The 24,024-nt window shown below is 43.4% G+C and overlaps 1 protein-coding gene across 1 annotated transcript in view; it reads right to left on the bottom strand.

Moving 5' to 3' along the window:
• The window catches only part of CSMD2 (CUB and Sushi multiple domains 2), a 531,569-nt gene that overhangs the window by 202,941 nt on the left and 304,604 nt on the right, over nucleotides 1-24,024 (bottom strand). The window contains 2 exon segments of the mRNA XM_030539111.1: nucleotides 4,368-4,550; nucleotides 21,929-22,041. Coding sequence (XP_030394971.1) covers nucleotides 4,368-4,550; nucleotides 21,929-22,041 — 296 coding nt within the window.

Raw genomic sequence — 24,024 nt, 5'->3', positions numbered from 1 at the left:
CAGTTTGACACACACACACTGTCACAACGCAAAGCACCATGCCACATCACAACCACCCAGACCCATAACACAACCATGTGAAGTTGTGCTGAAAACCAGCACATCACAACTAGAGATGGCAGAAACTTTCACCATTAAACAAACAAAAAAAAGTTTTCGCAGGCATGTACTAGATTCTTTTAAACCGGAAATGAAAGGAACAGCGGGAGTGCACCACATGGACTACAACTAAGGGGGGGAAAAAAGCGACTATAATGTCACTTGTTAAACTCTCTGGGGCTAGGAGCCGTCCTGTGTTCTGGGTTTGTACAATGCCTAGCACAATGTGGCCTTGGTCCATGACAGAGGCGCTAAGTGCTACCACAATACTAATTAATTAAAAAAATTTAAAATAACTAATAATAATAAAGCAAAAACCACCAGAAACCAGGGATGAGCCTGAACTAAAACCCCAGATGGAAACTTTGTAGAAGTTTGTATCAGGACATGGACCCAAGCCTTCTGGCCCACCCCACAATAGCTCAAACAAGCCCAAAAATATGGATCCTCCAACAAAAACACCACTCTTCATTAGGTTCCACACATAACCTATAAGGCAATTGTAGCAGAACTTCAATGTAAAACCATAAACGTTGCCCCCATGTCCTCTTTACGCATCCATGATCATAATCATTTACAGGCACATGCACATATATGTACACATACACACACACTCTTTACCTGTGCAGTGCTTGACGGGTCCAGCAAACTACAGCTCCATTAGTGTGAAGACATTGAACTAACGTGCCGAAAATGATTCCATTTAAGAAATAATTCTCCTGAGACACTCACCAGCACAAGTAATGGAGGAGGGGGAGTGGAAGGCAAAACCATCACCCACATTCATCTGGATTTGGTGTCAAAAGGTATCGCCTGGCAGTGACAGCTTATTCCATAATTATCCACAACATAAAATGATCACACATTTGGCGCAATTGACTCACTTGCTCATAGCACAGGATTAAGACCATCGGGCATGGCTGGTCAGGGTTTGGGTGCTTTAACAGGACAGTGTGGGGAACCCACGATTAGAAGGATAGAATAGACCCGTGCAGAGGAAGTTTTCAGAATCTCTTAGACATGAGCTGGCTCTAGCCAGGACGCCAGTCCTTCCCTTTTCTTTAGCTCTGTAACTCACACGTTGTAAAATCTACACTTTAAATGCAAAGCCTGGTCACAAAGTCTGTTTTGAATCAGGGCCTCGGGTTGCAGCAGCCCATCTAAAATCAGGTAAGAATTACAAAACGCCTTATTTTTCAAAATACAGATGTGTGCATTTAAGTAGCAATATGGACACGTGATGCAATGGAATGGGGCATTCTAGTCAATCTGGCCATACATTATACCAAGGTCATCACTGTGGTATATGAACAACCAGTCTGCTCCCTATGCAAGTTCTGTTACCATGTGGCTATTTCCCCATTCTTAAACCTGCTTTTCTATTCATTCACAGGTAACTACAGTTTTATTATTGCCTCGTATTCATATCAGATCCCACCAATACACCCGGATACAGCACCTACTAAGATAATTAACACAACTGCATGTCTGAGGTACTAATTTTACCCCTTAGACACGTCCTCACCCTGTTTTCAATATCTTTAAGTTCCTGAAGGACAACCACAACTTGATACTGAAGTAATGATCTTGGTTCTATTGTGCTATGAAATCTGGATCACCCCTGCTTGTGAAAACGGTACCGACCCTGGAATGATTTTACAAACGGTAGCTTTCAAAACGCATGTCAGGATGAATAACTGCAACCATGAAGCTGGTCTGAGGTCTAAGAGACACTGCGAAGTGGGGAGAGAGGTCTTCCACATCTAATAATGATCATGGCTGAGTGCAGCTGAGACCTTCATCATCAGCTAACAGCAAACATGTGGATGGATAACTGTACTCACCCCTTTCAGCTACAGAAACACAGTGAGCTAAAAGAACCATTTCCAGTCAGTTCAGCCAGTCAGAGGGAACCTATATGCACTCAAGGCCAGACATACTTTGTTTCTAAGTGGGAAGTATGGTGCATGCATGGGACAGTCTGGTGAAGATTCCCAAGGGCCCCATGTAGATAGCATGAATGGTTAAGGGGTATGACGACAACCAAAAGGATAAAGATGGAAGATCTTTTATCATGAAGACAAAGACAATGGTGGATTCAGGAACTCCTCACAATAAGGCAGGTACATGATGATTTTGTGTGGCCTCATCACTGGAAGTTCAGGCCATGAGTTCTCTGAGATACATACAACATGGATATAAATCATTGATCAGGCCAGCAGATGCTGCTTTAATCTCCTTCTGCATTTGTCATGCGTTTGCAGCTAGAATTGGAGCCACTGAATTGTTTGCATATTCCAACTAGCAGCACATGAATCAGGTTACCATGTTTTTCCACCTAATGCCCAGTACAGGTACAGATACAGATTTTATGCTGAGTTACGTTCTTGTGCCATTCTACTGTGTCATCTCTGTTGACACATTCATGTGATGATGTCTAGAGTAACCAAACACAAGAGCAGCAGGAGGAGGATGGGCAAAATTTCTTTGCACTATCTGTACATTTTGCCTTTTTGATTAGTAAATATCCACAGCTGGACCACAGGGGGTGGAAGATGCTGCATGGCTTTAACTGGTGGATTTATGGCTCTTTAGTGATCATGCTTCTCTTCCCCTGCCCCGAGCAATATGGGCTTTGGTATGATGCCCACTGCCCATTCCATATCTATGGACAGAGTAGGTGAAAATTCCACACCTTTATTGGACTGAAGTTGGGGAAATTTCAACCGTGCTAACATTTTGATGGAGCTGTGTCACTCCAGGTATCCAAGATGTGAACAACAGGCATTTATCAATTGTCCATCAGGGGAAATCTCAGAGACAGCTGAAGGTTTTGTTAAAAATTCCCAAATATTGGATAGTTTGGGGTAGAAAAAAACTGGATTGGAGAGTCTTACAAAAAAGGGCTGTGTCGTGAGAATTCTAGCACTTTCCATTTTGATCAGGAGGAAAATACAAGGGGGACTATTTTCCTCAAACATTTCAGGGTGTGTTTGCTTTTGGACAAAGCCAAGCAGTGCAAAAGTGCATGGCATTTAGCAATGGGCAAATCTTGTGGACGCCAAGGGCTTTCACAAATTGTGCAAGTTGCTTAGAGGTTCTGCAAAACCTGTTCAAAGCATGCAAAACATTTACCCTATAATTTAAAAGCAAGTTTACTTATTTGCAAAGGTTGTTCTTCCACAGTTCTTGCCCCTTGTAGCAAGGGTAATTCAATTTTCAAATAATATATTTGTTTTTCTAGGCTTTGCACTGTCTTTGGTACAGAAGAAACCTACGTAAACTACAAGTGAGTACCTTGGACAGGATGCATGTGTGCATTTATTGTATTATAATAAATATACACACAGTGTATCATTTTAGGAACATTTCTTCTGTCTCCTCTCGGCACACACTTCCCCACACTCGCCGTTCCTCTGTATCTGTTATTCACTTTCAGCTCCACTTTATCATCCTGTTGTTTCACTGACTCTCCCTTCTCGTCTCCTCAAAGCTGAACATTCAGATCTTAGAGTGCTCAAGTGGGTAAAATATTAGACACAATGAGTTCACTCACCCTCAGCTGGGGAACAAAACAAAGTAAATACTTTTGTAAGCCTTGTTAACAGTTTCCTTTTTGGTGATGGTTCTGATAATTTATAATTGTATTGTGCTTAATTAATACTATCAGTTAAAGGGGAGATTTTCCAAGGGCAGTCAGGACTACTGAAAGCCAGAAAGAATTGGGCACCTAACTTCCACTTACGCCTTTGAAAACCTCCCCCCCCAAGTCACTGCTGGGAGCATCAAACCCTATTTCTGCTGAGATTTAAGACAAGAAATTTAAAGTTGAGATTTGGAGGTAGGGGACCTGAGAGCTGTCACGTTACAAAGGAGAATTAAATGGCCAAAAAATTGAATCTAATTTAATGGGGTTTTACCAGTATGGAAGATTCCACTTTCTCTAAGATGTGAACCTGAACCCAAATCCTGAAACTAAATACCATAAAAAAAATGTTGGGAGGAGAGATTGGAATCTGAAGCCAGATCCAAATTTAGAGGCTGTCCCCTTTCCCCTGTAATGGACAGAACCAAATTCTCAGATTCAAACACTCTTGAACATTGGGGTAATTGGAATCTCGATCCATATTTTGCACTTTGGCTTCCATCTCTCTATCTCCAGTATTTTCTGCATTCTAGGTACTAAATCCAGTGCACAAATGTATTGTCTACGTAGTTACTTCACTGGACATTGCAAACACTTTAAAGCAGTCTCCTCACTGACTTACAAACACAGACTGGTTTCTGAGCGGACCACTGGCTACTCTTTTGGCAGGTAATTGTTTTCTGTCCCTTCAACTCAAAGGCAGGCTGGCATTCAAACTTCAAAGTGTCCCCGTGGCGAAATGTTGAGCCTTCTCTCTTGCCGTAGGCTGGTATCCCAGGATCGCCGCAACTCCCCTGGTCAATTTCTGAAAGAAAATAAAACAAAAGTGGGGGGAAAAAAGGTTCTGGCAACTGGAAACTTTGTTGTAATGTTTGTATTATGCTCTTGCTTACGTGCTATCAACAGCTAAGGTGTGTATTACCCTTACATACCACACCCCTCGGTGGGTCGCTGGCATGGGGGATTGAACTTGGAGTCTCTGTATCTCAGTGCATGAGCCTCTATAGCTGGAATTAAAAGACTCACCCCATTAGCTAATGCACCAGCAGCCTTATGGTCCCCTAGCTATGTCCCAGCCACCACTACATGGGGGCAGCATGTTATACTGACTGGGTGAGTGGTACATGTATCAGTGTTGGGACATCAACTAAAGCAAGTCATTATTTTAAACAGCTGTATTTACAGGCATGGTGATGGTTTTCCTGGTTTATTGATCTGAATTGCTAATCCCTTTCCATCCATCCTTGTAACTGACCTATTTCCGATTGCCTTTCTAAATACGAAGGTTATACAGGGAAAGAGAGATTGATTGTTATATGATTTCCCATGCAGCTGAACATTTATTCCGAGTGGCATGAAAAGTGGACACACAGCTACTGTGAAACCTTTGGGGAGGGAGGGTATCTGATTAACGAACCTGGCCATTGAAATACAACAAACAATTTTAAAATCCTCTTTAAGAAAGAATTTTTTTTTCTATCTCAGGAGTAAATAAAAACATCTATTTTTTTTTAAATCCACATTAGCCTGAAGATATTCATTTACTTCTCAAAAGCTAGATTCTGCCACACTTACACTGAGCCCACGTCCAGACTACCCCGCCGTATCGGCGGGTTAAAATCGATTGCTCGGGGATCGATATATCGCGTCTAGTCTAGACGTGATATATCGATCCCCGAGCACGCTTACACCGATTCCGGAACTCCATCAACCTGAACGGAGTTCCGGAATCGACACGGAGAGCCGCGGACATCGATCCCGCACCATCTGGACGGGTGAGTAATTCGATCTTAGATTTTCGACTTCAGCTACGTTATTCACGTAGCTGAAGTTGCGTATCTAAGATCGATTTTCCTCCCCTAGTCTGGACGAGGCCTGAGTGTAAGGCTAAGGCAATGGGAGTTGCCTTTGAGGGTCTTGGCCTTAACAAATACAGTAGAACTCCGAGTTATGAACACCAGAGTGACAAACTGACTGGTCAATCGCACACCTCCTTTGGAACCGGAAGGACGCAATCAGGCAGCAGCAGAGACCAATAAATAAATAAATAAGCAAGCAAGTACAGCATGGCGCTGTATTAAATGCAAACAAACAACAAAATAAAGGGAAAGCAGCATTTTTCTTCCGCATAGTCAAGGTTCAAAGCTGTATTAAGTCAACGTTCAGTTGAGAGATCAACCATCACCTTTTGTTCAGAGTTACAAACGTTTCATTTGTGACTCTGAAGTTCTATGGTAGCCCCATGGGAATGAGGTGAGGTGCTCTGATGAGTAAAGCAGACTGTGGCCCTAAGTTGAGGGTCTTAATTGCTTCAGATTCACTATCCTGGATACTGGAATCCTAAATTCACAGAGCACTGATTGAAACAGGACAAGCTTCCATCCAGATGCACCTGGACTTCATGCATCTGCAGGGAACTCCTATAGCAGTGTGTCACAGGGTGAGCTGGCCCCTTTAAGAGAGTGTGAACTTAGCTTCACCTGTGAGAAGTGTCCCTCCCAGACACTAGGAACTCCCTTGCTGAACTCCCAGTCCTATGATCAGGAAGATAAAATAGTCACAGATGAGGCTGATCCCAAAATCCTTTAAAGGGACTCGGTCACTGTGACACTCCCTACACACAGCAGATTCAATCCTCTGCCTCAATCTTGAAACTAACAACAGTGCCGACTGTGTGGGTGGTTTTATTATCTGGAAGGCCATCAGTTCAATCAGCAGACGGGACTGAGCCGGCAGCCCATTTCACAGAGCCTAACAAACAGAGGGCAATGAGTGATCGCCCTTGCTTATTTCAAAACAGTGACCTGGAAGTTGTAAAGCTCTGCATCCCATTTACCACCCCAGCTATATAGTTTTCACTCCATTTTCTGATCTGAGCTAATAAAGGAGCAATGTCTCAGGTCACAGATGGTACAGTTCAACCTAGGCTGACCAGATAGAAAGTGTGAAAAATCGGGATAGGGAGTGGGGGGTAATAGGAGCCTATTGAAGAAAAAGCCCCAAATATCAGGACTGTCCCTATAAAATCGGGACATCTGGTCACCCTAGTTCAACCAAATGGTAGTTCTGGAAATTTGAGAATAAATCCCGACTCCTGAAGCAATTAGTGACACTCCTTCATGAAGATACGAACGCACAGCACACCTTTAATTCTTCAGGAAAGGCATCTTGTAATGACAGTACGAGGAAAGCTCCGCAAGTCTACTTTAGTAAAGTGTTCAGTGAGATGGGGTCTGTCTCTCTGCTTTCTCCACTCCCCAGCTAATGATGACAAAAGGAAAATACGGGGTTAACTTGGAAAGATCCTCTTCTATATTCCACATCACAACTTTGGATTCTTTGATCTCAGACAACTCCCAACGTGTCTCTTCCCGGTTTTAAACAAGAAAACTTGAGCGTGCTCTGGTCCAACAGGTTCCATATTCACATCTTGATCCACAACCACATCCATAGCCACAGCCTGCTGAGGCCAGGTTTCACTTTCACTGAAATCTTTCAACCCCAATATGTTTGTTTTCCTTACTGCATCACAGAACCATAAAATGCCACAGTGTATCCAATAAGGAATGGAACACACTTAGTCTGACTTCATAGTTTTTATGATCATCTAGTTTGACACAAGCCACAAAAAGTAAGTAAATTGCAGAGCTGGGATTCAAACCCAGATTTGAGTCCCAGCGCCTCAGCATAAATCCATCCTGTCCTCTGTATTTATTCTTTTTTTTTTACTTTATGTTAGAGGCAAAAGTATCCCTTGACATCCCCTGCAACCAAATGATTCAACAGTGACTGAAATATAAAGAAGAAAAGCAATCATGTATTCCCTTTCACCCTCTCATAATACGAGAGCAAGGAGGCAGCTCATGATTTAAAAGGCAATACACTTAGAAAGAATAAAAGGAAATAGATTTTGTGTGGTTTGATGGTGCATAATTAACCCATGGAACTCTCTGCAACAAGACATGTATATGAATAATAAGAATATTACCTGCATTGTCCCAGCCAGGGTAAATATGTTTACTGGTATCAACCTTCATTCTTCAGGTCATGAGTCAACCCTCAAACACATGGGTTTAGGAACAAATTACCCCTGGGGTACATTACTGCATAACTGGCATAATTATGGGTGTTTTACACTCATCTGGTACTGCCACTCTTGGATACAGGGCTGGATGGGCCATTGGTCTCACCTAGTGCGGTATTCGCTATGTTCTTAAAGCTCTCATTCTGCATATACTGTATGAGTAGGTCCTTTAGGGCAGGGACTGTCTCTTTTCTATGTTTGCACAGCACCCTGCACATTGGGGACTCAGTCCTGTTTGGGCACTACCATGACATGAATCCTTGTCATAATAAGGAGGCCTGGAGGTTGTTCTGAGCAGAGCCTCACTGCAAGGTCCCACCCTTGGAGAGCTAACTGCATGATAGGGGCCTAAGTCTCCATAGCAATAGAGGGAGATACCTACAAAATGCAAGTTGGACTGCTAAATTTGTGTCAACATTCTCTCTCTGCATTACCGTATTCCATTTCAGCATCAATTCCCCCATGCAGTTCTAAAGTAGACAGATGAGACCTTCTCATGTGGAGATGTACAGGTAGCAAGAGATTAATTGTATTCTGACTTTGGGAAAATCGTGTATGCGATTTTCTATCTGCTTTCATACAGTTTCATTTCTAAAGAGTTCCTTCCCTCTCTATCGCTGTTAGTGATGAGACTTTATTCCTTTAAAGCCTTCTTCAGTGCTTCAGCACTATTAATCTGTGTTGCATTCATCTCATCTTCCACTTTCTCTGGTTTTTATCTGCATCATCTGTGATCAGCCTCACTGTCTTTTCTCCCAGTTTTCAATTTCTAAAACCAAATTGGAAACTTCTTTTATGACATTTCCCTTACAGAGGAAATCACATAAGCCAAGATTTGTATTAATCCATCAAATATTCCGATGTGATTTGAATATCAACAAGTTTCTCTTACTGTTATATTGACTCTAGGCAACTTTAGATATATTTTCAACAGAAGCCATGATGGAGCATCTGGTTTCTGTTATTGCATTTTATGTCATGCACTAAAAAGTCATCATCGGGTAATGGGGTCCAAAAATATGATCTAACATAATTTAATATAATAGAAAAGTTTTCATGAAGTGTATTTATTCTCTGCTTTTCAGTGACAACAGTTTGTTTGGATTTAAATATTGCCCTGCAGGCTTTGCAAACGCTGAGAAACAGACTAGATACAACAATGAAATTGACCAGTTTATTGCTATTCTCCAACAGAGCAAAGTGCGAGACCAATAGTGTAAATTATTAAAAGGAAATTCAACTTTTAAGAGTCTTACAGTTTTAATAATCCACAGGAAGGGCATTTTTTAAAAACATAATGATTGCAACCAAACAGAAATGTGGGCAATGGTCTCCGCTGGAAAAGTCATAAGGCATTTATATTCATACACAAAGTTCTCGGTCAATTAGGACCAGCCACTTGTACAATATTTAAAACCCACATCACCACCAAACGTACTGACTTGTGTGCGTGAGCACTGCAGATCTCTGCTGGATGGAGTATCAGGACTGCTCAAATGCGTGACATCAAGGTACCTCCTAGTACCTGGATTATCTGCGAAGGAGAAGAGCTCTTAACCCTTCCCCACTTAATGGCAAAAGCCTTGTTTAGCACAGCTAGTAAAGGTCTGCCTCCTGGGTTAGGAAGTCCCATGTTCTATCTTTGCTTTTAACCAGGAGTCCTGTGTCCATGGAATTGTTGCAACAGGCCAGAATTCACCATTCAAAGCATCATGCCTGAACTATATGGAAAAGTCCAATGCAATGTAAGGAAAATGTTTACTTTCTCCATAGGTTTTTTGAAGCATCCTAAATAGAGAATTCTTTCCCTGCTGGCTTTGTGGAGTTTCCAAAAAACTCTAGAAACGAGCAAATTCTCTCAAATGATACAGTACTTAGAGTAACTACTACAAAAACACACTCACACGTCTACAGAAGTTCTATTCATTTCCACCATTAGTTCAGATGAGTAGGACTTTCCCACATGGTCCCACACACAGCTCTGACAACCAACAGCCTGTCCAAAGCTGCCTTGTGTTGAGGTTTCCTCGTGCGTGCAGACGATCAGAAATATTTTTTCCATTTTTAGACTGCACCACATTCAGTGCTGAAGTTGTTAATGGAGGTCAATAGCAGGCAGTTAGAAAGAATAGAAAACAAAGGTGGAAGGTGGGAGGGATTTTGTTAGCAATAAACCCTCCTCGAAATGTTCTGCAAAGACCCATTAGGAAAGTCTGTGAGCTTGTAAAACTATGTCTACAAATAGCTGATAGACAATACACGGCACCTAGAAAGCAATCCATGCTGACTTCCTTTTAAAAAGTGGTAATGGAAAATGTCTGATACAGAGGAAGAACTTATTCATAGCTTAACAGGGAATAATGTAAAATAAATAAATAAACCCACACAGCAGTTAAGAACAAAACTAATGGCTACAAAAGGTGGATATTCTACTTATATGATGCTGGGATGCCTGAGTTTTATTGAGTCTTCTGGAACTGCTACTTCAAATACAAATCCATTATTGTTGCTTATCAGTCATCGGGATTGAATGGGTCAGCTCTTTGGTGGCTCAGGCTTTATATCCAACACCAATACCACACGCACTACACATATAGTAAATAAATGCACACATTTGCACAATGAACACTTATGAATATATATTCCACAGACTACAGAAAAACACATCCCTGCTCTCTGCAGCATGTCCGTACATGCACATAGACATGCAGAGAGAGAGAGAGACACAATGCAGCGAAGGTTTGAGTGCCGTGAGATTAGATGGCCTCATGACTCCCTGGTGGAAACACAGCCCTCTTGACTCACCACACTGGGATTTTAACCACAATACCATCCCTTCCTCCCTTTTGTTGTAACAGGTTATACCCAGTGATGAGCTCCCAGAATGTTAATAACCGGTTCCCTACTGGGTTTTCAGCGGCACTTCAGCGGCGGGTCCTTCAGTGCCACCGAAGACCCGGAGCAAGTGAATGACCCACCATTGAAGTGCCGCTGCCGACCTGAGAGGGAACCAGTTATTAAGTGCTGCCCAGTGAGTACAAGCCTGAGACCCCCCCACCTACCCAACTCATCCTGCTCCCTGTCCCAACTGCCCCGACCCCATCCACCACAACCCTGACAGACCCCCGGAACTCCCATTCCTACCCAACCCCTCCCATTCCCCATCCCCTGACCGCCCCCCAGAACCTCCGCCCCCTCCAAACGCTCCCTGCCCCTTATCCAACCCCTCCTCTCAGCCCCGGCCCAGCCCCCTTACCATGCTGCTCAGGGCAGCGTGTATGGATGCCGTGCGGATCGCTGGAGCTCGCAGCCCCACCCCCAAAGTGGCAGAAGCTGCAGAGCTGCCCAGGAGCAGTCCAGAGCACTGGCACCAGGCTCTGTGAGAGGGGGAGTAGGTGGGGAAGAGGCTGGGGAGGCTTCCCCAGCCAGGAGCTCAGGCAGGCCAAACAGGATGGAGTTTGCCCACCCCTTTAACAACTGGTTCTAAATCGGCTTCTAAATTTAACAACCGGTTGGCGTGAACCGGTGCGAACTGGCTCCAACTCACCACGGGTTATACCCCAAACCCTGAAAGTTGGGCACCCCTCTTCAAATGCCTTCATTTACTGATTCCTCCTCCCAACTCACACTTATACACGAAAGCCTCTTGCATGCACACCTCAACCATCCTAACATTATAATATGAACACGATCTTAGGATTAATTAAATCCTATTAACTGCAGCACTGATATAAACATCTTTCATCAAGACATCTCTGAAAGCAATTTGCAAAGATTAAGGGCCAGATTCAGCCAAGCATTTAAGAATGAGCTTAACTTTTGTCATAGGATTATTCAGCAAAGGAGTCAAGCACCCTTGAAATCAAGCGCTTTGCTGCATTGGGACCTAAGTAATGAAGCTGCAGAGAACCCGGGCCTGATTCTCCCCCTCTGCACGACACCATTTACTCTCACTAGCATACCTGTGGTAGGAGATAACAGCTTTTGAAATCCAATTAAGATGCCCATTTTAAAATGTCAGATGAGTTATTTCTTTCAGTTTCCTTCTCTGAGTGAATGTGCTAAAACCACTCGCCATGTTCCTTGCTGTTGTGGTTTGAGCATCCTTGGGGCTGTTCGGTGAAATGTACACCTCACTTCAGGGTATGTTCCACTGAATAACATTGTGTCCCTTTAAAACAGTCAGTTTGCACAGGGGAGGTGATGTACAAGCCCCGGGGGTGAAATTCTGACCCTGCTGAAGTCAATGGAAGTTTTGCCAATGGACTTCAATAGGGCCAGGATTTCACCCCAAGTTGTTTACTCTTTTGTAACCATCTCCAAATTTTCAGCTCTGGCATGGGAGGCACAGGGCACTAGGAACCCTAACCCAGCCATGGGGCTGCTGTCCGAGGTGCTGAGCAAGTCCACCTGCCACAGAAGTCAGGTGATCATCACTTTTGTCAGAACGGGCCATGAATAGAATGTGGGATATTCAGAATGAGAGAGGGAAAAGAGAGAAGTGCAGCCAAACACAGAAAAGGAAGGAATAGCTTCTTTCTGACCGAAAGAAGGGAAAGAATGAAGTTCACATAGACACTCCCCAAGAAGCTGATTAGCAGGTCTCTGAAAGCTTCTCACTCATTACTATTTGGGCAGAAAGACTTTCCTTCTGCATTACAGTATGAACCCTACGGGCACGAATGGCTACACAGAGGGAGAGAGATTTAAGGGAGGGAGATGGCAGATTTAAGAACTGGAGTGGAAGGAAAGATTATTGCTCACACGTCCTTTCCCTTCTACAAGATATGTTCCTCATTGCAAGCATTATGCAAACAAACCAGGACACTTCTTCATGCCTAGAGCTGGTTGCAAAATGGAACTGCTGTCCCGAGGGTACTTCTAACTTGTAACTAATTACTACTTGTAGTAGTGTTGTTACTAACACTCTTAGATTTAGTAACTACTACAAAACACACCTCACGCTTTTCATTTTCATACTTTTGAGAAATCAAAATATATAAGATAATATAAGGTAAGAGACTGAACAAAATGAAATGAGAAAATCTAAACAAAACATTTCAACTTTATCTAAACAAAATGCAAAAGTCAAAATGAACCATTTCAAAACTTTTTTGCAATTTTATTGAAATCAACACCATATTGCAAAACATTTCAACTGGGCTGAAACACCACTTTCTAACAAAAAAACTGTTCCACTGAAAATGTCTCAACTAGCTCTACCTAGGCCATATGTAGCTTGGGGGGGGGAGGATTTTGCATAATGGCACATAATGTGGTAAAAGGAAGCCTGGATTTTCAAAGCTACTAATGACTTCGGGTATTTCAGCATCCAGCGGTCCAACCTGAGGCACTGAAAAGGGACCTGATTTTCTGAGCAAGGGTGGCAAGCATACACCCTCTATAGTATCTCTAGTTTTGCTATAAAAAATGGAGGTACCTAAAATTTAGGTCACTGTTTTCTTAGAGCCTAATCTCAGGCCCCTATGGGAACCTTTCCATTATCTTTAATGGGTAGTGGGAATTAGACCTTTAAAAGAGTGCTTAAGCATGGTGCAAAATAGTTAATTGCCTCAGCTGTCTAACCTCTTATACAGTGATGTGACGGCAGAAGTAGTTACGACTGGAAGAAGCGGCCCTCTGGAGAGAACTGCAGCATGATCCAGGATGCACAGGCTACAAGAAGCCTGTTTTTTTTTGTTGGTTCCAGAAGTGGGGGAAAACACGGGGAAGAAACAAAACAAAAAAAAAGAAAAAACTCTCCTGCCCTTATATCTCCCCTCATACCCACTGTCTAGGCCAGAGCTCCCGGGCAAAAATAAAACCTGTATCCAGCAGGCCGTCACTCATTAAAATCCATCAGGGCAGAATGTCAAACCACTCCAGCTTTTATGCTCGTCTTTAAAGGTAAATAGGAGCCAGGTGACTCCAAATGCAGCTCAGGTCAGTGGCACTATAATCTAAAACCCTGAATGTGTGTGGGTTCAGCAGTCTCCAGCCCTCCTGCTTCATAACAAGAGTCAATTTGTTTAATGGAAATGGGGAGTGGGAAGAAGTAAACAGACTTCAATGCCAGGGAGACTGGGGGCTTTCCTATAATGCAGGACCCAATAACAAACAAATATTCACATCTAATCAATGGAGACTGTGCAGGAAAAGAAACACACAATATGATGCATGGCCTTCTGCAGGAGCTGGCTTGTGCTAGCAGATCTGGTGTGGAATTCAAAGAAACAAGTAGCCAGAAGCTGCCCTTGGACCACTGGGTTTCTGTGGAGGGCCGACTCCAGGGTTTTTGCAGCCCCAAAAGGCGAGGGAGGGAGCCCGCGATCAGTGGCACTTCAGTGGCAGGCCCTTCACTACCAGAAGGACCCACTGCCGAATTTCCGTCGAAGAGCCAGACGTGCCGCCCCTTCCCCTTGGCCGCCCCAAGCATCTGCTTGCTGCCCTGGTGCCCGGAGCTGGCCTTGTTTCTGTGGCAGCTCCTTACACAACAAAGACTCTGAGATGCAAAACAGATCAATGGGTGTCTGTCTCTGTACAGCAAAAACCTGTTAATAGCAGCCACCAGAGCGACTGTTATAATCCGGACCCCTGAATACAGGCGTAATGCATTTGTGTGATTCGTACAAGAGAACAGTCAGAGATGAGGGGAAAAATTGATCATCTCTTGGGTCAGGTGGCCATTTGCACTGTGTACATATGGATATCTATCTCAGGTATTCATCTAGCACCCATAACTTATATCTGATCACCTCACAATCTTGTTTTCATCCTCACTACACCTCCGTGAGACAGGGCAGAGCTGTTATCCCATGTTATCGATGGGAAATAGAGGCCCCGAGAGACTACACAACTTGCCCAAGATCACACAAGAAGTCTGTGGCAGAGTAGAGAACTGAAGCTAGAATTTCCAGGTTAGTGACTTACCCACTGGAACATCCTTCCTCTCCAAAGTCCCATGTTCACATTATGAGCCAGATTTTCAAGAGTGCTCAACTCCCATTCAAAAATGTGAAAAGGGCCACATTTTGAATACAAACTTTAAGCATCCATCAATTCCCACTGTGACACTATTGTAGTAGGAGTGTGATTCCCCACTGCACCTTGCGCAAACCGTTGCAGCAGTGCAAAATGAGTGTCTCATGCTCCCAAAGCAGAGTGGGCGTGTTTTGTACTCACTTTACACTGGTGTAAGTGGCATGACAAGGTGGAAGACAATGAACAATCAGGCTCTATATTAATTATGTCGTATTAGTGCGCACACATTTGAAAGACGCAAGAAAAAATAATTAAAGGGCTGAGGCTCTCAAAATGATGTATTTTGGAAAAAAAAGATTATTAGTTTTGATTTACAGTTTCAGGATTACTTGGGAACTATCAATAGGGAATTCATTAACAATATTCTTAGCATTATTTCTAGCACCACTTTAAATTATTGAAACTTAATCAGTTTCTAAAATCTCATTCCTCTCTCTTTCTAGGCGCCTATTCTATTCTAGCTAGGTTCTTACACTCCACTCCACAGTGCAGTTTCTGGTTGCCTTCTAGTAACGCATTGAACAATGTGACCAGCATCTCCATATACCTGTTCTCTCATCCTCTTAGGCAGAGAAGCACTTGCAGGGAACTGCCATGTTTTGGTAGGGTTTTAGGTGGGGTTTTGTTGTTGTTTTTTGGTTGTTTTTTTTTAAATTGATATGTTTTTATGTTAGTGAAGGGCAGGTCAACCAAATGTGCCTTGGACTTGGAGAAGAAGATGATGAGGTTTCTGATGGTCACTTGATGTACCTCATCACCACTTCACAAACAGCGATTTATCCTCACAACGCCTCTGCCAGGTAGGGAACGATTCTCATCTCCATTTGGCAAATGGGGCACAAAAGGGTTCTCGGTGGGATTTTGGAGCATGAGTCCCAATGACACAGGGCTTCTGATATTAATTTATTTAGGTGCCTTCAGTGAATTTACCTCAAACAGTTATGAGTGGCAGAGCTGGGAGTCGACCCCTGAGCCGTGAACCCCAGCTGAGTGCTTTACCCATAAGCCTCTCTTCCATCTCACCCTTAATGCTGGGGTTTAGTCTCCTCAGTTAACTTTTTCCTACTTTCACATTCTGGTTCTCATGCACTTCCTGGTAGCTCACTGGCATGTCTTTTTGTTCCCAGCCCCACAGGGATACACCTAAATTGGAAGTAAAACTTCTTTTCAATTACCTTTTTAAAAAAAAAGGGAGGGGGGAGTTTCTGTTTGCTCATCCACCGTGTCTCTGAACCACAAGTTTAAAACGACCTTAGAAAGTCTGCTTTGCTAACTTTTCATGAAGTGCAAAGAGCCCATTTCCAAGTGACGGTATGTGGACCAAAGCCATCCCTCAGTTAGCACCTGATCCAGTTCTCACTGAAGGCAATGGCCAAGCTCCCATTGATCCAGCACAACAACACACAGAGCATTTGCAATGAACTTCAGTGGTAGCTGTAAATGCCTCGGGGGTCTGGCTCCTCCCATTCTAAGGGAGGCATCACTTTTTCACTCTGTGTTCTGCAGTGTCAGCTCATGCCAGTCTGCTTCAGCTTTCAGCGTTCAGTGATGGTCAGCTGAGGTGCATTAATGGACACTGCAGATGGGGTTTGAAGTCTAGCCCTTCAAAGGGTATTGGAACAGGCAGGCAGCCCTTTCATACACCAAGTTCTCACACAGTGATGTCATGGAGCAGGCTCCTAGGAGCACATGGTAGAACTCTGCTTGGGAATTAAAGGACGAGTCAGAAGGGGACATGATTTCCTGCTACTCATGGAGTTTACTTTCCCTGTGGTTACTGTCAAAGCATCCCTATCAGAGATGATTTCTCTTTGGAGCTCATAAAGAGTCTTCTGAGGAGCTATTACTCTGTCTTTGCGGTGCACGAGTATGCACTTAGTGTCAAAATACCCTATGCTGGATAGAGGGAAGGGAGGGAGAAGAAGACATCCAAGACCATATCTCTAAAAGACCATATCCCATTTCACAAATAGAACACAGCACTGTGGCATCAATCAGCTCTATATCGTTTTCAGAGACAAAGGACAATTTTTCCAGCAAAGCAGAGCTTAATATACATTTCTCTGACAAACAGCAGGGCTGCCATCCTCGGTTATGGTCCCAAGAGAGCATCTTTGATTCCAGGGGAAAAGAAAAGGCCGTGGTTCGATGTTCAAACTTGTCTAGTGGATTCAGATACACAGTCTCCACTGCTATTGAAAGGCCAGCTGGTATAAATTCGCACAGCTTCATTGTAATCAATGGCATTACACCAACTTACACCAGCTGAGGATCTGGCCCAACACTCTGAACTAGACAGCTTTGAATTCAGTCTAGATTCACTGTCCTCCTTTACTGTGGGTGCATCTATCCCTAGGACATGGCTAAGAAAGGTGACTGGTTTTTCAGGGAGCTCCTTCTTAAAACACTGGCAGCATGTTGCTACACTCAACTTTCTCTAAGTCCTGAAACACATGTTTCAATACATCCTTAGGAGTAAGATTAGCACAGGCATTTGAACATCGCCAACAAATGTTGTGTTACACTTCAAAGGTACACTAAACCCAAGAAGTATGCTAGGATATATAGCTAGTTAAACATACTACATAAGCAATACTCCGACTTCCTATTAGGCACATTATTCATCTTGACATTATATGGATCCATTAACTGTGATTTCTTTCTTGCAATTAGGGAAGAGGGTGGCTGTTAAACTGGCAATGAAACTTGTTAGCAAGTTGTGTATAATTTCATTTGTGTTTGCCAAGCACTAATTGCCTCTTACTTAGATGTTTTTTGCTTTGTCGTTTGGCTCAAAGTATTTGCAAAATGAAATGTATTTCATGCAACTGACTGATTAGGAGAAAGCCAAGCTATGGGATGGTTCCAGCACGGGCCTTGGAGACACCAGACAGAGGTGCATTCTGCAGCTCACGCATCGGTGCTTTTCAGCAAGACCAAAACCAAACTGCTGCCCTAAGACAAGGCAAAGTGTTTAGAAAAGGAACATTGGACACTAGTCAGTGAGTGGCTCATCACTTGTAAACCATGCCAGGGTGGATTACAGCTCAGAGACAGCTTGGGAAAGGGGCCACACATAGGAAGGCTCTCTGCCTTTAGGGTCACGCTGGTATCTAGTGAGTTTAGGCTACGATGCACACATGATGAGTCTGGCTATGGGGTAAGGAACTAACTTGAACTCCACTCATGCATCTGTCTAACACTTGGGCAGAGATGATACCTCTATGCTAATCACCTCAAATAGGTTAATTCAGGTTAGTAGCCAACAGGACCTATTAGCAGGTAACCTTGCTGCAATGAACAGCTCTGGGACGGTGGCTTCAGTCTCTTCTAAGTGAGGTGCAGTTATAGAGAACGTGCATCTTTCACTTAGGTGGGAGGGGCATGAGGTTCTCTCTTGGCTACTTTGTAGGGGCACATTAGTCTGGGACTTCCTGGCTCCTAGTGCCCAGGGGTATCTTGGTCAAGCAGCCTCTTCCATCCTGAAGAGGAAGGTGCACTCATGCTGATGATAGGACATTTGTCACCTCCTCCTGCAAAGCCACAGTGCTCCCCTTTCTCCTCTCACAGGTTCTGGGGAGTAAATGAAGTAGCAAAGTGTCGAAAACTATGGGAAATCTTGGCAAGTAACTCACCACTGGAGTGAGCACCCAGGTAAAGATGCAGGGAGCTGGGGGAGGAGAAGCACCAGCAGCGTTTGTTACAGAACATATTAGAACTGTGTGACTAGCACTGCGGCCCCAGTCCTGAGAGAGAAAGATCACCCTAACCCCAGCCAGAGGTCAAGCAGCAGGTGCTCAACACTGCTTCGGATCAAGCCATCTGTAACGTTTAAGCAGGTCACAGGCAATAACTGAACCCAGGAGTAAAGACAGGTTCATTATGAAATTTCATAGAGAAAGGACCTATTAGATGAGACAGTGTCACCTCTACCAGTGCAGGATGGTCTCTACAATACGTACTTATGATCTTTATTTCCCAAGTAATGGGACTAGTACCACTTCTCTTGGGAAGCTATTCCAATGGCTAAGGTCTCACCATTATAACGTTGATGTTCAGCCTCTATTTTCCTGTGCTTGGCTTAGTAACATTATTCCTTGTACCTCTCTTTGCAAACATGATGTTGACATCCTGTAAATATTCGTAAACCACCATGCCACATCCTGCCAAGGCATTGCTCATCCAAGCCAGACATACTGATATTTAGCTCTATTAGGTTTTCTTGTATGTCATGTTCTCATACATCATAGAATATCAGGGTTGGAAGGGACCTCAGGAGGTATCTAGTCCAACCCCCTGCTCAATGCAGGACCAATCCCCAACTAAATCATCCCAGCCAGGGCTTTGTCAAACCTGACCTTAAAAACCTTTAAGGAAGGAGATTCCACCACCTCCCTAGGTAACCTATTCCAGTGCTTCACCACCCTCCTAGTGAAAAAGTTTTTCCTAATATCCAATCTAAACCTCCCTCACTGCAACTTGAGACCATTACTCCTTGTTCTGTCATCTGCTACCACTGAGAACAGTCTAGATCCATCCTCTTTGGAACCCCCTTTCAAGTAGTTGAAAGCAGCTATCAAATTCCCCCTCACTCTTCTCTTCTGCAGACTAAACAATCCCAGTTCCCAGTTCTCTCCGCCTCTCCTCATAAGTCATGTGCTCCAGCCCCCTAATCATTTTTGTTGCCCTCCGCTAGACTCTTTCCAATTTTTCCACATCCTTCTTGTATTGTAGGGCCCAAAACTGGACACAATACTCCAGATGAGGCCTCACCAATGCCTAATAGAGGAGAATGATCACTTCCCTCGATCAGCTGGCAATGCCCCTACTTATACAGCACAAAATACCATTAGCCTTCTTGGCAACAAGGGCACACTGACTCACATCCAGCTTCTCATCCACTGTAACCCCTGGTCCTTTTCTGCAGAACTGCTGTCTAGCTACTCGGTACCTAGTCTGTAGCAGTGCATGGGATTCTTCTGTCCTAAGTTCAGGACTCTGCACTTGTCGTTGTTGAACCTCAGCAGATTTCTTTAGGCCCAAACGAAACTGGACTACCACAATCAGCAATCCTACCAGAAGCAGCTCTCAGCCTGAAAGCAATACGACAATTTCACCATGCCCTGAAAATTCCTAGGCAAACATTTTCAAAGGTGGGTGAATCAACTATAAAAGTAGCCTGGTTTTTCAAGTTCCAAGCACTTAAAAACTGCTACTGCAGTTAATGGCAGCAGCATGCAGTCAGCACCTCTTAAAATCACGTATCTAGGGTCCTAGATACGGGTTTTCATGTCTGGTTTTAGGTATCACATTTTAGTGTTGGCCCCAGTTTAATAGGGAACTGAAATGGTTTTAATCAAGAGGATTTAGAAAGAGATTAATCAAGATGCCTGGTCTACAGAGAAAAGAGCTTTTGAAAAAGTAAAAATGAAATTTGTTTAGCTACTACCACCTGTGTCCCAGCCTTGACACATCTGCAGTTCTGTACTGCTAATGCCCAGAACAGGGAGTGGCATTCATAGACTCATAGACTTTAAGGTCAAAGGGACCATCATGAATATCTAGTCTGACCTCCTGCACATCACAGGCCATAGAACCTCCCCCACCCAGTCCTGTAATAGACCCTCTAACATTCCTTGTACTGCTTGAGGATATCAGACTACTAGAGAGAGATGTCAGGGCCAAAGTTTGCAAGAGACACTAGTAATTTTGGGTGCTCAACTTGAGATGTTAAAAAGCTTGATTTTCAATAAATGCTTAGCACCTGCTCTCTGAAGGTCAGGCCCCTTGAAAAGCCCTCTCAGGTTGGGCACCCGGCAATAGAGGCAGTCAAAGTAACCAGGCATTTTTGAAAATCTCTCAGGTGTTTTTAAGGTAAGAAAGGAAAGAACTGACTTCAAACAAGTTGGGAGAAGAATGCAAACACTTGTGACTACTGTAAAGATACAAAATTCTGGATTTTTATTTATTCAAGGCTGGAGTTTTTAAAGAAATCTAAGGGAATTCAGCATTCCAACCCCAATGAATGTCAATAGTCTGCTTTGAAATTCCCAGGCTTCACTCTTACCTTACCTTTTCTCACCTTGCTTAGATCATTACAGTTTAAAGACATTTATTCTGACAATTCACTAGGCACTATTGAGGAGATTGATTATTTACACTTCACACCAGGAAACAAGGCTGGTTATTTTCACTCCCACTTGTTTTCTGAAATGTACACGATCACTGCTATAGCATTTGCACTCCCATCAAAGCATGGGAAATGCTCAAGAAAACCTACCATGACCATTTACATGGAAACAAAATATTATGAAATGTTTTCTATTCATATTGGACCAAATCCCTATTTCAAAGAGGGCTGCAGGGGCTTAGCACCTGTAGGAATCTGAGAATCTCCTTCCTCCACTTTTTTTGTTTATAGCTGATATTCTTTGACATTGTTTTAAAAAACCCTAAACTTTTCAATTTCCTTGTAAAAAAATTACTGTTTGACATCCATGTTATACAGATGTGAAAAAAAAACCAAAAAACAAGGCAACAAAAATAGAACCTTCAAAGAAAACAAGAACTAAAATTACAAAAAGGAAGCCAATATTTTCCCAGTACTGAATTATGCTGCATAAGATCATTAAAGAGAAAAGCCCTCAGAACTCTTACAGCTTGCAAGACAAGATACGTGACAGCTATGACTCACAGGATAATCTCCTGCTTATTTGGAATTTAATCTGTCATACATTTTCCATTTTCTCGGTACGTCTCCCTTTGTAATATGAAGCATGTTAACATATTCAAATACGCCATGCTCCCTGTACAGAGTCAGTCATTCAACGCCCAGATCACAGCCCACTAGCACCTGGTGTCAGGAATGTATCACACTCTAAGGTGCTTTAAAAATAAATATTCAAAAGCTCTGAGTCAGAATCCTCCAAGTGCAATGCCCACCATGGAGCTGTCAAAACTGCAGCGGGATTACATGTCCTGAGATGACAAGATCCACACGAGACCACACCCCTGCTTCTTCTGAGGCAAGCAAACGCCAAGAACTGAACTCAGATTACCTTCATAGGTTGCTTTGAATCCTAGTAAGTTGCGGACGCTGTCTGTCTGGAAGAGGAGCCACATCTGGTGATTTGTGCTGACAATCAGATCAGGAACCGTCGTACCTGTCAAACTGTCAAAAAAAAATGCTTATTTCCCCTACAGGGATATTTGGCTTGCTGTCCGTTTCAAAGACCACATACCCCTTTTCTGTGGGGTAGACAATAACTTGCACCAATGTATCAAATCTCACTTAAAAAAAACCACCTAAACGAGCAAATTTTAGTGCTTCTAAAAGTAAAATATTGACACATCTTCCAGGATCCAGGCTTAGAGTAGGCAGAACCTGAACAACCTCCCCAACCACATCTTTCTCTGAATCCCAACACACAGCACTGCTCCTTTTCCCTGGCCCAGTCCTAAACTGACTAGCAACAGAAAATGATAACGGGGCCAAGGTTTGCAATGGTTTATTTGTCCTCTCTGAAGGGCAGTAAGAAACAAATTTATTGGAAGACAGTGAGGTCTAGCGGATAGGGCACTGGTCTCTTAATCAAGAGATTTGGGTTTTGCTCTGCCTGTGACCTTAGCAAACCACTTAGGTCTTGTCTACATTGCAGGCGGCATAGCTACGACACTGTGGCTATGCCGACATAACCCTGTGGTGTCAATGTAGCCTACAACAGAAGGTTTTTTCCATCACTGTAGAACATCACCTCCTTGAGTGAAAGTATCCAGGTTGATAGAAGCATCCTTCCATCAACCTATTACATCTACTCCAGGGGTTAGGACAACATAGCTACATTGCTCATGAGTGTGAATTTTTCACATCCCTGAGCATTGCAGTTATGTTTGCTAAAATTGCAGACCAGGCCCTAATCTCTTTCCTCTCCCACCTGCTGTCCAGTTCGACTGTAAGCTCTTCAGGGCAAGAATCAAGCTCTCACTAAGGGTCTGCACAGCACCACGCTCAGGGGAGCCCTGATCTCAGTTGAGCCATTCAGGCAATGTTATAATGTGAATAATGGCAACTTCCTTTGTCACTGAAACAGGATGCAAAACCTGCAGGTGAGGGAAGCAGGTGACTGAGTCACCTTCACTGCCTCTCCCCCACCCTGCAGTTACTTATAAAGCAAAAATGTAGACAAATATTAGAAATTTAATTTAATCACATTTCATGCAAGACTTCTCTGCTGACAGGAAAGTTTTCACGGAGACCACAAACAAACTGCAGACGGGCACAAACACTAGTGCCTCTGCTGATCCTCCACGAACCCTTGATGATGCCATGATGCCACACCCTAGGGAAGCGCTAGAGGTTTGTTTAAGCAAGACTCACCCTGGAAAGATATTCTCAGGTGCGCTGAACCGGCAACCTATTAGAGAAATGCCACAACAGGTCCATGCTCATGAGCTACATAGGGCCTCTTATCTAGCCACCAGGACTATTCACCTTATCTTTGTTCAACACACACACATACAGATTTGATAATGGAGTAGGGGGCGTGGATCGTAAAGGTGAGGAATTCACTTTGTTTAGGGGCAGGATTTGACTTTTTAAGTTGCCTGGCTTACAGGTGGTGGTTTATATTAAATAGTACTGCTGCAGCTACAGTATTATTTGTGATGTATTTTTAAACCGCGTTATTCATGTATTTTTAAATCCAGTGCTTACAGTGGATGAGTAGGTCACTTTTTGTAACAAATGCATAACTGTACATGTACACACACACACGTGCACACACACACACACACACACACACACACACACACTTGCTGTATGTCCTGCATCATCCACAGATCCAGCAATAGTTGCGCCTGGAAGCATTCTTGATTAAATTGATCCCAGAGCTCATGAGGCAAAATTATCATAAACCTGCACTGCATGGGAGCGACCACAGTGGCCATGCACCAACAGCACCAATTCCTCTTTGGGGTTTTTGAAAGAGGCCGACACAGGAAGGGAGATGGAGGATTGACAAAGAGGAAAAGATCATTGCCTCAAGGTTTCACACACGCTTTCAAACTCTACCTTCCCGAAGACAGTCAGGCTGAGATGTTCACAGTTGAAGGAAGGATTTGGATGCCCAGTTCCAATTAATGTTCATGGACACTG

This window comes from Gopherus evgoodei, chromosome 20 (genome assembly GCF_007399415.2).
Source record: "Gopherus evgoodei ecotype Sinaloan lineage chromosome 20, rGopEvg1_v1.p, whole genome shotgun sequence".
NCBI classification, from domain to species: Eukaryota; Metazoa; Chordata; order Testudines; family Testudinidae; genus Gopherus; species Gopherus evgoodei.
The sequence above is the reverse complement of the archived record's forward strand: the minus strand, read 5'-3'. Positions and strand labels throughout refer to the sequence as shown.